The following is a 17,156-nucleotide window of genomic DNA, read 5'->3' on the forward strand; positions in this document are numbered from 1 at the left end:
TTGTTTTCATACGTTTATTGTAATAAAGAAAATCTCATATTAATATTTACAAAACGTCATAAATCTAAACTAGTTATTACGTCACCTGCACTATGTATGTACGTGTTACAATGTTTCTATGTTTATAAAATACTGATTATAAATATATTTATTACATAAAGTGATTCAAATGTATAACATTACGATATAATTTGGATAAATAAGGAATTAGTTGGATATTCTTTTTGACACACAGAGCTGAAAGAAAGTCAATTTGAACATGATCAAAGAAAAACTGTATGATAATTTATAATATATTTTATAAAAGTATTAAAGTTAGTTATAAACAAATCCTATAGATCGATTATGCAGTAAATTCTTGAGGAGGCGTTAGGTTGCGCAGGCACAGATTTTGTTACAATAATCAAACCCGTTAGTTGTATAAGAGCGTTAGTTGGTTTATATGTGTATCAATAAATCTATATAATATCATAATTTATCGCCGACGTAGTCCTACTACAGTAGTTAATGTCAACGATAAAAGAAGAGTTAAGAGGCTTGTTAAATAAGTGTTCTTTGAAGCTGCGTTGTAAAATCCCCCGTACACCTGTAGACCAGCTGTTTCAATGCTGGAAAGAAGAAAATTTATTTATTGCAATATCACTTTATACCTGGAATTATACTTTTAATTTAAACATCATCATTATAATGTTCTGAGTAACAATATCGATGACTATATATAACTATGTTGATGATTTTTTTAGTGTAATATATATTAATTTCGAAATGCTCTTAAAAATCAGTACTAATTTCATTTACAAACATAAAACTATAATATATTACCTAAATTTGCAGTAATCGCCGTCGTAGCTCCAGCCCAGATACTCTCCGGTCCTAAGATTCTCACTCCGAAGCCATTCTTCCAAGGGTCTGAAGTACTCCCTCATGGCTTCCCCGCTGAGTCTTCCTTCACCAATAGTCTCCTGCAGCAGCTGGCTCCAAGGAACTGAAGATCCTCGTTCCATGAGACGACTGGAATGTTAAGATTTTTGACGGCTTTTAAAATAAAACATTAAAGTCAATTTCTCATGATACATCCATTCGTAAATACGCTAACAAGTCATATAAGGAAATACGTATTATCACATCATACACGAAGTTGTAAATCACGGAGAGAAAACGGTGCTAACGGAAAATATTTAACCGTTAAGAAAAAAAACTATATACGAGCATTTTAATTGTATTTATAAATCTTTCATTGTAATTATTGTAAATATTTAGAATCTATTTTCCAAGGTTATTTAAAGTATTTATATAAAATTATTATGAATGACTGATTGTTTGTTATCTAGGTGTTCCGTGTTGCCAGACTGTTTGTAATGATGAAATTTAGTGCGGGTGTTGAGAGCTCGCGAAAAACTCTATATAAAACATTCTTTCCCCTAGAATTATTTTTTAATAATTAGGTTTATTCAGCATTTTATGCTAGATAATATATATTTTTCTTATTTATTATCTTCTGAGAACTTAATGGATTTTGGTTATAACATTATAGATGGGTTTTAATTAATGTTCATACATAATAGACTTAAATTGTTTGTGTAATCCTTGTCTGTTATAATTTTTTGTAGAAAAAAAAACATATTTGGACAAATTCGTTTGTTGTAAAAAACATATATATGTTACGAATAAATCAATAAGATATTTGAGAAGAGTCTAATGTAATAGAAACCACAATATACACAGTATGGCGAGCACGAGAAAGTAGTTCGATATAGGAAGAGGTTGGTTTTTGCATAACGTCCAAACGCATTGTCTTGAGTTACTTATGTAAGGAATTAGCTAATTTTCATATACACTAGGTCAAGAACGCTCTGTGTTCAACAGTAACAGAGCACTGTGAATTTAAAATATCTTTCTTTTAACCAATTACTTTGTTGAATCAAGTTTATTATAACATCTTATTTGACGCTCGGAGTTAAGTAATAGTTACACTTATAGTTTATTAATATAAAGTTGGCGTTCAATCGTTACTAGATCCAGCGATCCGTAATGGAATTTTCACGTTATTTATAATTGAAAGTAATTTGACCATTAATCGTAAACAATTATACCTCACAACTGAACTCATTACGACATCAATAACCGTGATATTGTTTTACAGAAATGTAAATCTTATGTGTGTAACATAAGGTGTTTTTTGCTTTTATATCTATTTTGGTCTGGAACTTTTGTTTTCGACATACATTCCGTAATCATTCTTTGTAATTAAACAAAAATCTAGAACCTTTTATGTGTATTAAATTTCGTATTTCATATTGTTACAACGATTGGATTGCTTATAATTGTTTTGTTTAAATACTCGAACCACGTAAAACGTAAGCTCTGTCCGGTCAAAATTGTATTCTAAATAGTCAGCTATGCTTGTATTGCTTGCAAGATTGTAATGCAATCTTTGGAATTAGCATCTCGATCGTTTTCGTAACTATCCAGCCTCCAGCTGGGAACGAGCTTTCGGAAATCAAATGTATTTACTGTAAGGTTATGTTTGTGAGTGGATGGAGACTATACTTTCTTACTGCCTATAAGTTTCATTTAAACAAACAACGCCAATCAACCTTTGTTACAAACAATGTAAATGTCCCCGCTGCTATAATTAATCCTTTAATATTTTTATAAAGATCCAATAAATTGATGTTCATTATTGAAGATTTGAAACGGTTTTCTTTGAAATTGGTCAAAATTTAGTCAAACAAATAGAAATAATAAATTTATATTAGGTAACAGTGACAGTCTAGGTTCGGACATTCAATATTTTACTACAGAAATTTAGTTCACTCTCGCAATATGGGAAGTCGATTTAAAGCAATCGTATATTTGAATAGTGATCCTACAACTATAGCCATTTCGTTAATTTTAAGACAAATGGTCGTTTAATAACGTTGAACAAACAAATAGTTTTATAAACACAAGTTTTCATGGAAAAATAAAACTTAAAATATGAATAATTCATTTTTAAGCAAAACTGAAAAAGCGTTCTAAATTGTGTGCCCTAAGAAATGTTCTGTTCGTTCATATTTTAGTTCGTTAAATATTTTAGACAGAAAAACACAAAAAAATATATATTTAGACATCAGTTTTATGGATTAAATGAACAAATGCACTTAATGAACTATTTTGAACTCGGTTGAATATAATCTTTTGGTAGCCAGAGTATTGGCGTAACATTATATATTTTCGCATATGTGTGACAAGTATAGATAATTCAATTCGAACTAATTTAATGGTAATAGAGTTAACAAAGCCCGTATACAAGTCAAGTGGCAGTTTCCTGGTGAGCCGGACAATTGCATTATATTTCTTAATACCATCACATACTTTCTACACGCGTTAATTTGCGATTCATTTGAAAGTGTCATTTTATTTTCATTTATATTCCCTTATCTATATGTTAAAATGTCATAGAAATTTTATATATTATACAGTTTATCAGATAAAACATTCCTTGATTATCGTATCTTTAAGATAAACACTATAAACTAAGACCGTGTAACATAATAATTACATATTACAATGTGTTTCTGCACGACCGTTTAATACAAGAACTTACCTGCTGTGTCACTGGTTATTTAATTTGAAGCTAATATCCTATGAACTATTTTATATAATCTTTGTATGTGAAATATTGTTTATATCAAATCCGTATATACTATAGAACAAAATCTGTCTGTTTGTCAGTATGAAACACAAAACCCAATAAACGGTTATAAAGTTTTAAGCTAGTTGAATAAGTGTTTGATGCGGAAAGCTTAAATTCCTCAAGGTTCCATGTTAATTGGTTAAATGTCAGAATAGTTGTTGAAAAGTATTTTGTTTACTAGTTAGTGTTATAAAATAAGACCGTATCTTATTTATTTCTCTACTTATAACAGCAATAGTATTCATCGTACGCGGAAATCCTTTAGCATTTGAACAATGTCACCAGTATTTATTGATCAACTTATATATTTTGATCTCTGTTCTGAAATAAGTACAAACATGTGTTTTTATATAAAAATACTCACAGTATGAATAATATAAATAAACAATGATAATAAGTTAAACTAGCGTCTAGTCAGACCGCGATCACGGGTGCTGAAAAGTAATCGAAACGTCGGGAACATTTAGAAAAAAAACTTACTACTTACTTTCATAAGAAATAACTAGTTTATATATTTTTTAATTTGCAATAAATATGTCCTACAAATAATGACAAGGCTCTCACAACTGTTCAGGGTGTCGAAAGATTGTCAACCTCGGGTCTGAACTAATTAGATAACTAGGAATAGTTTCAAAAGCTTCCTGGTCGGTTAAGTAATAAGACATGTATCAAAATTAGTATCGCAGTAGGATAAATGCGGAATTCCATCAGTTAAGTAACACCTGAATACTGTGTTTAAACTGATTATCATTATACGTATTGAGATGTTTTTACTTACACTGTTTATATTTATCCGACTGCGGCGTAAACAATATGGAGGTTATGTGTTTTTATGTATAAAATGTACGAGTATAATGTATATATATTAATTTTAACCCTTTTTTAACAACCTTTTATTTGGAATGATCTTACCTATAAAAGTTCCGTGTTGAAGGTTATAGTGCGATAGTCTTTTCAATCCTTTCACAAAATTATTATTAGCTCTAGTATTTAGGAAGTCGTAAATAAAGACATTATTTGTAACATAAAACTCGTTTCAAGAATAAGTGACCTAAAAAGACTTAAAGAAGTATAATCTTTTAATAGACTAGTAATTTCATTATCGTAGTTGCTTTTAATAATACATAGTTTATTTGAGTGCGAAGTGTTTATTAATATTATACAAAGAGATAAGATTTTTTTATGATTGATGGGAGCCTGTCACGACAGATATTGATCACGTTATACCAGTTTATATTAAAAGCAATTCATCTGTTTCAAATATTTTGAAACGACCACCAAGTCAAATGAGTGTTACGAGACGAGATGAGTAAATAAATATGTAAACTTTTATGACGTAGCGTTTAACTATAAGCTTACAATAAGTCCGAATCGTTACACCACATACGGAACGTTTGCAGTTTTTCATTCAGCATAAAACTTGAAAGGTAGCGATGGTTTGTGCTAAACATAACGATTGACTTACGTGAGCATTTTCCCAGCCTCTGGGTTCCGGTAGATGTCGCACTTGTGGAGGGGATGAGTGGGATCCCCTGGAATGAACTGTCCGGTCCTCAGACACAACGCTTGGTGGATTTGGAATTGAAGTATCGTGCTCACGAAGTATCTGAAAAATGTTTTAAAATAATTAATAAATACATTTTTTTTATGTTCCTTAATTCTATTATATTTTTATGATCTGAGTATTTGATTCCTGTTTCAGTGTATACAACATTTTTTCGATTATCACATAATTTATTGTAATATAAGCTCTATGTTTTCCCATAAATAAATTAATCTATGTAATCAATTGCGTGTTAGCTCTCACCGATTATTCCTTGGCCATAGCCCTTCACGTTTTAGATAGATATGTTCTGATTCATAAAAAAATAATAATCATTTAAATGTATAAAATTATTTTTATAGATCAATACGCATTACATATGTCACGAACCCGAGAATAAATTAAAGCGAAACTTTGCGATTGTTTATTTATCAAATAAATTTTTATTTGTCCTTAAAGTCGTCGAAATTTCAAAACCTACTGAATTACATTTTTTTCACATCCGATATAAGTAAAAAAGTTCGTTATAACAGAGATATTATTCTACGATTTATTTTAATTATTGTTAAGTTGTTTGAGGTTAGTTTATTTTTTGTATACGTCAATAAAAATAATAAATAATATCATAACTTTGTTGTTGATTGCAATCAATCAAACGCATACTATGATATATGGCTGTCTTATAACAATCACAACATCTTCTTCTTCTTGGTCGCGAGAGTCTTGGCAGACTCGTCGTGGTCATCACGTATTAGTGATCCGTGATACATGATGATTTTTCTGCACTAGCACTTTTTTGGGGCTCTTTAGACCCCAAGGTTTGCTGTAGCCTGTTCCAGATAAAGTACATATGACTCGGAAAGGATCACATTGGTACTTGCCAGGTTACGAACGTATGAGAGGTGGGACTTTCAGGCCACCACGACATTTTTAAAACACAACATAATATTTATTAAATTAAAAATTCAGCCTTGGACTTTATAATTTTCTCAATCTTTCTATTCTAATATTTTTGATGATTTTTATTTATTTTATCTGTGTTTTAAATATTGAATATATTTTTTTTAAATATGAAACAACTTAATGTCTAATTAAAACAAGTGTTACAAATCAATTTAATAAACATATTTTTGTTTATTTATGTACAATTTAAATAATATATTGCGATGTTATTCACGAATTAGAAAATAATTTATTATAACTATATCCGACCTCCATAATTCAAGTTTCTAATTAATCGGGTAATGATTGACTGAGTCATGATATCCTTGCCTGTTACGTTACCTTGATTTATATTATAAAATTTTTATGGCACATTAAGATCAGGCGAAAGGAAATTGTTCATATTCATTTACAAAATTATAACTCGCTACTGTGTTTGGTTCACAATTAACTAGTTTATTGTGAAAAATATATTAAGTTAAAATTATCATAATATATTAAATTACGTAAATAGAGCAATAATCGCTTTACTGCACTATTTACGTAATTTCGTTTTTTTATCTACATTTAAAGGTAAACTATGAACATTGATGAGTACATATCGTAATAGTAATAAGATATATCTTTCGTTGTCTATAGACGTAATTGTATTTCAAAAAAGATCATTTTTAAAAATTTTCATTCAAATAATAATATATTGGAATGGGATAATCTAGTTTGGTTTATTAAAGCATGAATGTTGTAAGCATGTGCACTAATCATTCAATAATCAATTACCCAACTCGGGGAATCAGTGCGAGTTGTGATTTAAGTGTCTATAATGAAATTATGAAGTACACAGTTATTATATAAATATGGTTATACTTGGATCGTTCGTAAAAATTTCAGCTTGAATTCTATCAGGAATAGAAAAATGTTATAATGATGTTATAATGATGATAATAAAAAGCACTAATAACATCAAAACAATGTATTTAACTTGTAATTTTTATAGGAGAAGAAAATAATTTAGAGGCAGTTTTTATCAAGTTAAAAACTCACCAATAGCATTAGCGGGTTAACTTGATACTTGTATATAACACATGAATGTATTTACTCGTTCTGAGAAATGAGAAAATATTCTATGTATTTTTTATTAATAACAAAGTGAGTCGTTGCTTCAACTGCCTGCGTGTGTGTAATACGTTTGGCCTCACTCCTAATTCTTCGCTCTGTAAAAACAATGGAATTGAGAACTCTATTTAGACAATGTGTGACTTAAATTCATTTTACCTAACTTTAAAAAATGTTTATAGTATTTGTTCTGTTTATTATTTCTTAACAATTTAATGACACAAATTTCAATTATTTTCAAACCTTAGTCTTTTCGATAATTTTTGAAGGATAAAAGAGTTATCGAATTTGATTTTTTTTTTTTGTTATACATATTATAATTTAGTCGTTTACTTTAAAAAATAAAAATCTTTATTCCATTAAGAAAACATAGCGTAAAACGTTTTCAACAAAAATTTAGTTAACATCGATTTAAGAAGTAATGATTTAAAAATGAATATCTCCTTTCAAAATATGTATTCAAATTTTTAAGAACTTTTAACGAAACCGAGAATTTGAATAAAAATTAAATTTTTATTAAGACCTTTATAAGAATTCAAAAATGTAGAACTAAATAAAAATATTCCCGACTTGTTCCAGGGCTTTTCATTTAAGAAGCGAAAGACAGCGACCTATTTTAATCGCATCTAGATGCGGTTTCGCCAGCGTTCTGTAACGAAATCTCAAACTTATTAAAATAATTCAAGTTTTTGCCACCTCTTTGAAATGATTATCATTAACTGTTGCAATTCAAAATTACTGACATCGTTCATTCATACACATAATGAATGTCATCCGATTACAACAGAAAATTAAATCACATTTATTTAAACAAACATTTTGAAAGAAAATCAACATGATTTGACAATTGCTCAATTTACGGAAAAGATGACACGTCATGTAATTGTAAGTTTTCACGTTTGCGTTACGTTTTACATACCAACGTAATTGCTCTTGCTCAACACACGTAATAGCATGTTGCAATAACAGCAAAAATCTTTTATTATATGTAAGTAAGTATTAAAATGAAGTGGCACATACATTGAAAAGATTGTTCAAGGTGAGTTGCAAATAAAGAAAATTTTATGCGCTTAATAAAATAGCAATGTCCGTATAATGAAAATTATAAATGAATCATCTACCTTAAATACCTTACTTACTATAGTTATCGACAATCGCTACGTACGGTTTTGGTTTTGAGTTTCAGACCCAGAGCGACCTCGCTTTTAATGTGGGTGATGTGTTATATCTTAAATGGAGATTTACTATACATGGTTCAATAGAGTTATAACACATCAATAGTTCGATTAATTAAGGTTGTTCATAGTTTAATTAACAAACGGCGTGTTGGTGGGATTGTTATCTGTAATTTTAACTATAAATACTTTCTTCACTGTGAAATCATGTAGCTCTTTATTTAATAAAGTAAACATGTTTATTTCAAAATAAATCTTAATCCTACACATGCTTAAAAATGTATGAAATTCCTCAAATTATCGGAAAATTATACAAACATATGATTAAATGACAGAATGTCATTATAATAAGTATTTGATCATGATCTACATTCATATTTCTATTTTATCTGTGAATGCAATAACTGAGCTCTTTTTTCGAAATCGTATTTAAAATTTATATTACAAGGACTACAGATATATATTTAAAATTTTTATAGTCGCAAAATATATCTCGTCACAATTTTTATAGTTATTTTGTCATACAAATGGTTTTAATTATTCTGTATATGCATTGTAAATTCTAAATTATTTCATTTTTTATTTATTTTACTACATAATTATATAATTTACATTTTAATTCTATTAAATAAATGATTTTTTCTATATTATATTTTCCTAGTGAAGATCGCTGAATGAGTAGCTCGTATACGCTTACATAACTTAACAGCTGACACTTATACCAATTTACAGGACACGATATTATATTTTTTAATGGGAAAATTTGTATTTTAAAATAAAATTATTAAACCTTAAAATTAATTAATAAAAAAAAAACTTGAAAATATATAAGGTATATTTATTATATTATAATTATTATAGTTTATATTAAAAAATCATAAAAAATAAAAAAAAGTGTTTTAAATTCATTATCATGTTTCATGCGAAAATTGCAATAAAGAAATATTTATCAGAATTTTATAAATAATTTTAGCGAAAGGACCTTCTCTACGGATAGAATTAATTCGTTTAAAAATTGTATGAGAAATATCGTGTCGCTGTCGTGTCGTCTGTTTTAACGGACTCCACGCCAACAGAGGATTTCTTAACAAAAATTTGTTAATAAATTAAATGAAGTGAAATAGTTTTAAGGCGAAGGTCAAAATAACATGACCCACTTAACACCGATGTTACAGCCGACCTCAGATGGCATTACGATACTGTCGCAATTTACTATCGAGTAAGTCGTATGATGGCAAATGCATTAAATAAATTTCATTTCATTCTTGCCCCGGGTTTCATTGAATTCCGTATTTACAATTTGAATTACATTCATTATCTTTAAATTAATTTAATTCATACACGAAGTTAGGGACATTATTTATTAATATTCATATAAGTGAATAGTTTGTTTGTTTGGTGGATAAATTGATTATTGTATTAATGTTTATTTATTGAAGATAACTATGAAGCAGCAAAAAGAAATTTGTAGTTAAAACGTGAAAAAAAATTGTAAGGAGTTTTCTTTGTATGAACTGCGTTAAGTTTGAAGTTATCCTAAAAATAGTTATTTAATATATTTATAATGTAATAAGTTTCTTAAATTTACTCAAACGAAGTCGTGAAAGACGCTAGTTAGAAGTGTATGAAAATAGTTATATTTTTAAGGAAATTACAATGGAATGCTTACAATCAGTGCTGATTTTTTATTATTGATAGAATATTTTTATAAGTCTACAGGTGGTAGAGCCTAGCTGTAGTCATGTAACTACTGATAAAACATGGGCTGACTCGACCGGGGAAGTACTACCCTCTTAGAGAAGATCTACATGATATAACCATTAATGGCTGCGTTTGGCCCCTTGAGTGAGAGAGCCGATTGCCCTTTCCCTATTCCCACCTTTTCCTAACATTCCCTTATTCCCACCCTTCCCTATTCCTAAAAAACCAAGGTTGGTAACGCATCCGCAACAGAGATGTTGCGGATGTCCATGGGCGACGGTGGCTACTGCCCACTAAGTAGGCCGTCTGCTCGTTTGTCACATTTCACATAAAAAAGTCAACTTTTAGTTTGAAAAAAATGAAAGATTTAGTTAAATTCATTCTAGTGATTTCAATATTAAGTTCCAGAGACTGAGTCCACTCAGCAGTAATTGTTACATAGTAAATAATGTTATGAAAGACTGCTTGAAGACGAGTTACTGTAAAACATAACACAAGAAAAATTAATAGTATTCGGATAAATCTTTATCTATTAAATTGTATAATTTTTACCTATCCTCATATATTTCATATCATTTCGTTATTCAATGTTCTAGTTTTACGTTATTCGAACTTTCTTCCGTGTCTATTTTTATTTTATAATGTTATTCTAACAGGTCATACGATGCATTTTGTCTATTTAATATTAATAAATTCAAGAATGCTCGTCGATCTTCCTGCTTCTTAAAATAAATCAGTTATTTACAGTAATATTCTGCAATATAATATTTATTTATGTAACTTCTCGGTATATATAAAAATCATATGAAGTTATGTTGGTGTTGTCAGCAGTTTTCCGGATATTGGCTTATCTTTCATCTGAGCACTATCAAGAGATAACATACCAGAAACTGTGGCGATAAAAATGATATATTTTTTAAGTTCAATTTTAATATCTTTTAAAATAAAGAAAAAAAAAGATACGCAAATTATCAAACACTGATCTTAAAATAAACGCGAAATATTTTTTTTATGAAAGTTGGGCTGTAGGTTAACATATTAAATGAAGCATGTAATTTTCAAATAAGTATCGAAATAAGAATATATATAGCGACAGTTTTATAAATGATTTAATTCTTATATTATTGTTACAAATATATACATGTTATATATTATATCAAGATTATTTATGTGAAACGTGATTATCTTATCTGTTTAACGAACTGTTTGAAGATTTTATTTTTGTTTTGATTGCTTGCAGACGAGATTTATTTTGACAGATGCATAAATAAATGTTGCCATATTTGAGACACCTAAAAAAACAAAGCATTCTGATGAACATCAGCACAAAGTATTAATACAAATCAACAAAGTAGTGTCTCTATATTAAGGGGTTGAAATGATTAACTTACTGATTATATGAGGTGATATTAAAAATGATTAACGGGATGTAATACACCACAAAGTTTCGTTTTATATTCATACATTAGATGCAAAACAGTTAAAATAGATAACTTATAACAATGAATGAAAACATTCCTTGTAAAAATTCACTGTTATAAAATTTTTGTCCAAAATTTAAATAACATAGTTGATATTAAATGAAAATAATAATAGTATTAATAAGCAATTAATAACGTGAGCTTATTCCGTTTGTATCGTTACACTTCAAACGGAACGTTTCACGTTTCTCATTCAATGAAAAACTGTGGACGCTCAGTATGTATGTAGTAAAAATAATACTGATAAGAAAATTAAAATCAACACTTAGTGAGATAGACACCATCTTAATTATAGTCAATTTTTATCTCAATGTACTCTAAATTGTAAGTGGAAATAATTTTTAAACTATTTCTATAATAAAGCATACAAAAAGTAAATTAAATTTATATATCTTATTAATCGAACTCACGTATCTAAACAACGAAACAACTATAAAATATAAATATTTCTTTATTTAAAACGTATTTCATATAAATTTCTCTTCTACCTTTAAACTGAATAATGATTTAAATACATTGAATAAAAAGTCTCAGCTACAAAACACTACAGGCAAGGTTGTTCTAATCAAAGACATTTGGTATAATTTAACATATTTTCACCGTAAAAGTAAAAGGTCCTTGTCTAACGAGACATTTCACGAAACCATGCCTTATCCTTGACTTTTAATATAAGAATAGTTTTTGCTATTTCTGTTTAGAAACGTGACTGTTACAATAACAATTACTACCGAATAATGCAAAATAATAAGTATTGTAGAAATTTTGTACTAAGGTATAACTTCGAAGTGAGATTTTATGTTAGATTTATGTTTTTCTTGTTTGATTTATTAAGTGTTCAATTTAAATATCCATAAAAAAACTGGTACAAATAACTTATCTTTCGTAATGTCAGCCATAAAATTGTTTGTCAGTATCTTAAGAGATAATCTATCCTATTGAAGTTTTAATTACTTAGCATTGGTATGTGTCATATGTCAGGAAGTGTAAATAAATGGACTCGGTTTATTTTATTTTAAAAATAGAGAGAGTTTTATCAGGTTGAAACAGGTTTATTTAAAGAAACTTACGAAATATTAAAAAATTACTTCGGCCGTTTAATGATACTGGCTGATGATGATAGAAAGAGATAGATTGAAAACATTACTCATACTCGTTTTCAGTATTGAATTTATTAAAACATTCAATACGCATGTATTTATATCTAATTACTATAATAAAAATAATAAATGCCTCATCCATTTTTCATACGTTCAGGACTGCTACCGGAACTTTGAGCCGGACCCGGTCGAAGGGCACAGCCAGTCTCTACAACTGCGACTTCTTTTATACGACGCCGTTTGTTTTTATTCAAGTTTCATTATTTATAAAATATATTATTGTTTTTATGTAATGATATTATTTATTATTTGAAGGTTTAAGAGCAAAGCCCGAGGGAAACGATTTTGTACATGGTATTTAAATTAAATTAGTTTAAAGCTTGTACTTAGATATGATTAAATGTTAAAAGGGCTTTGTGTCTACATTTCACAAAATGGAATGTTAATTAACAGTATTTGTCTCTTCGTTTTTTGTATACGTATCACACTATACTCGTATGAACTGCTTGAAAAATGTATTGTTATGGCAAATTATGTTTAATTCTGACAATACTTAATACACCAAAAATCAAAATCTGTATTTATAGAAAGAATGTAAATAGCAGACGAGATGTGATTGCCCGCGATCACGGTTGCTTAAAAGTAACCGAAACGTCGGGAGCATGTAGTTTTTTACAAAAATAAAGCACGGGTGGTATATCCGAAAAATATCAGTTTCATTTAGATGAATAAAACTCTCGAAAATCTTAGATCTGATTAACCTAAATATGAAATTATTTATCAGATGATCAAAAAAATATGCATCATTATATTCTTCGAGTAGCAAATATCGTTGGATACATTGAATATGAAAGGGAAGGGCTTTGAGCACAGTGACGTTAATATAATTAATGAAATGCCATCAGCTGGCAAGTTTAATTTGGTCCAGAGACGGAATTTTGCAAATCCGCTGACTTTATGATTTCTTCCTAGACTTTAGTTCTATTTAATAAATTGGTGCCTAGAGAATTAATATTTTGGTTTCGCTACGCGAAGAAAATATCAGCACAAAACAAAACACTCAAAGTAATATATTGGCTAACATTCTATGTCCAAGACGAAGTGTTTGAATCTAATGAGAGCTTGTAAGAGAGACGAAGTAATAGGTTGTCGCAATACGACATTGCTTTCAAATATTACGTGGTGGAAAAATAGATGAAAAATTATCACATGCATGCATGGGAATGAAAACTAAAAAATAGACTATATTTGGAGACTATGCCATACAAAATGTTGTCGTAGTCTAGACTTATAATATAATTGTTCAGAGAGATTATAATATCCATACCGAATTTAATGCTAATGTTTACTTGAAGTAACATTTGTAAAAAGAATACTGTTCGTAAAAGTGTTAACATTGTTATTGAATTAATAAATGTAAATGTACAAATATATGTAAATAATAATAATAATGTAAAATATTATGGCATGGGAGCAGATATGCCGCAGGGAAATAACATGAATATGTTGAGCATTTTCTTGCAATACGATTGAATTTTTCCATAGATCGTAAAAGGTATCACGACACAAAATAAGTAATGTGACGTCAAGTTACATCCTGTTAACATGAATCAACGTCATTATTGCTTTGTAACTTATCGCATTTCTATAATTTCAGTAATTCCTGCATTTATAATAACATTTTTTTTGCCAATGGTACTCACATATTGCCTGTTTCAATTCTAATCACATAAAAGGCACATTGAACGGGTAGACATAATTTATTTTTGTCCAGTAAACTATTGTGAGTTCAGGATATTTCAGCATTAACCTAAAGTGGGGATTTCTAAAAAAAAATTCACAAGAAATGAAAAAAAAAATAGCGTAATATTGGTTTTTATAGAACAGGCTGATTAGACAGTGTGTCTGTGATTTTTACTGTAAAAAAGAACAAAAAATATATAAAATTACAGTGAGAATATCAAATCAAACTAGTATTTATAATAAGGTTTAAGATATTTACACAATAGACGAAAGTATTACGAACGAAATAAAAACTTATACGAACTAAACGAAGTACGAACTGAAGCAATAGGAAATTTATTAAAAATTCTAAAATGACAACTCAACAATGAGAGCTTATCTATCAGGTTGTATCCATTTCAATTTATTGTAAGGTCCGTTTGAATGTCTGCAACTGGTTCACATGAGATTTTGTAATATCCGCGCTGTGACCTTCGCTGTGCCATTCGCCAGCAAAACTTCGGTTCCCATAATTACAATATATCCGCCGTCCTAAAAACTAATGACGGATGGGTATGGACTCTTAAGTAATTAAATTGTGACACAACTTGTATTCTATAAGGTGATCAATTATGGAACAAAAAAAAAATACATAACCTTTCCTGTAAACTGCTACAGTCCTATTATGTCTAGTGCTAATATATAATAGTCAACATTTATTGAAATATATGAATTATCGATCTTCATTTATCCGCTGTTCTACTTATGCTCGTTTTGTTTTGACTATATCGATGTCACACGTATTTATACGTTTTTCATTTATAACGATGACTTTAACTTCACACTATGGGTTATACATAGCAAAAATCAAATGGTCATATAAATATCAGTATACATATATGTACGTATATGTACATATATATATCACAATGTCATTAGAACTGTAATTATATATAATTACACATATACAAATAACAGTCAAAGTGAACGCGAAAACAGTTAGTAGCGACGCGGAAATGGAGGAAACCTTGGACATATCCCTGTTTCTTAATTACGCAGCAACCAGATGAAGGGGTTATTTTCGCCGTCATACTTAACTGTCAATCCTTCCAAAAACAAATAAACTAACAGGCAAAGAATAAACAAATTATATTTATGTTTTTCTTATATGGCAATGTGTAAGCGATGAACAATACATACGTAATATCATTAGAAAATAAGACATTTTCAATTTATTGTTGCAAATAGAAGTCAAATATTCTTTATTTTAAGATATACTATATAGGCTTTAATGCGCAAATTAATATTATTTTTTTGATAACTTTTTGTTGACACTTCAACTCCAGTTATGCCAAGCGTCGAGTGTATAACGCGAGAGTTATGTCGCTGATTATGGCACCTTATAGAGTTGTCCTATTTCCTGATTCTGTTGAATATCCATTAAAGTAAAGCAGACTTCATATAAAAAGCAAAGTGGCAAAAAAGTTCAATGGAATATAACATAAATTGTTTAAGAGTATGATATAAATCTTTAGTACACAAAAATTACGTAAAATTCAGACTGTTTTCTTTTATAATATGTATCAGAGTAATACAGATGCTTACATCAAGTAGACCAAATGTAATGATGTTGGATAGTTAAGTCACGAAATCCCTATATTTGGACACTTACGAGTACCGGACGGTCGTAAAGATTTCAGATAAAAAAACGAAAGTGTCCAATATATACGGTCAAGGGTCAATGTGCTAGTGAATTGACAAATTTATGTCAGATCCACATATGTAATTACATAGATATATTATATCTATTTATAGAAAGGAGAATGTCCATATTAACATATTAAGTAACGAACAACAAAATTGCTAAGTTAATTTGTTATGATAACATACGAAGATGATAAATTATTTTTAATAAGAAATAACTGGTTTCTGTTGCATGTATAAGGATCACAGTGCATGAATTTTTTGCACTAAATACGAAGTCAATCATTAAATAATAATTAAGTTTTGCGTAAGACACGTCCTAGTTAATTATTGTACGTCACATTAAGTAATTCCTTCAATTATTATATGTTTTATCGACAGCAGTGACATATAATAACTTTAAATAACTTATTTGTATAGTTTGATTATACAAATCGGTTACTATTGATACGTTTGTGTAATAAAATTTATATATTAAAGATTTTAATGTTTTAACAACATGCGGTCGGGAATAATGTACATTTGCGTAATTGAGTCAGTAGAGTATTCGCATATTTCACTTACAGGGAATATTTACAGAAGCTTTTTCCTTATTACAAAAACGTCTTTTATATTATCATAGAGTTTTCTTTTTTTTTATAATTATAATTACAATAGAATATTGTTCTGTTTAATTTCGATCCCTTTAATAACAAGATTTCCTAACGGCCGTCACGTTTGTTCTTGACCCAGTGTGTGGATGCGATCATTTCTTTCCGGATATACAATATATCATATAGTTTACGAAACAGTCTCATAAATATTAAAACGACTGCAGAAGTGAAGAAATTATTGGTGGGGCTAAGTTAATGAGATATCAAAAAATCTCAAATACATAAATCGTTTGATTTTTGCTCAAACGTATGATACGCAATCGACCTTGAATATAACAGTAACATACGTATAACATATTAGCAGCGTTAGACCCTGAGAAATTTGCGAGTCTAGCGCTTTGTGTAT

General features: G+C 28.9%; 1 protein-coding gene across 1 annotated transcript in view; it reads right to left on the minus strand.

Moving 5' to 3' along the window:
* Positions 1–17,156, minus strand: part of LOC133318942 (angiotensin-converting enzyme) — a 78,555-nt gene continuing 61,399 nt past the window's right edge. Inside the window, exons 10-12 of the mRNA XM_061521558.1 lie at positions 5,145–5,285; positions 823–1,011; positions 1–608 (exon numbers count right to left, since the gene is read on the minus strand). Coding sequence (XP_061377542.1) covers positions 476–608; positions 823–1,011; positions 5,145–5,285 — 463 coding nt within the window. The 3' untranslated portion in view covers positions 1–475. The remainder of the gene's footprint in view (positions 609–822; positions 1,012–5,144; positions 5,286–17,156) is intronic.

This window comes from Danaus plexippus, chromosome 10 (assembly GCF_018135715.1).
Source record: "Danaus plexippus chromosome 10, MEX_DaPlex, whole genome shotgun sequence".
NCBI lineage: Eukaryota > Metazoa > Arthropoda > Insecta > Lepidoptera > Nymphalidae > Danaus > Danaus plexippus.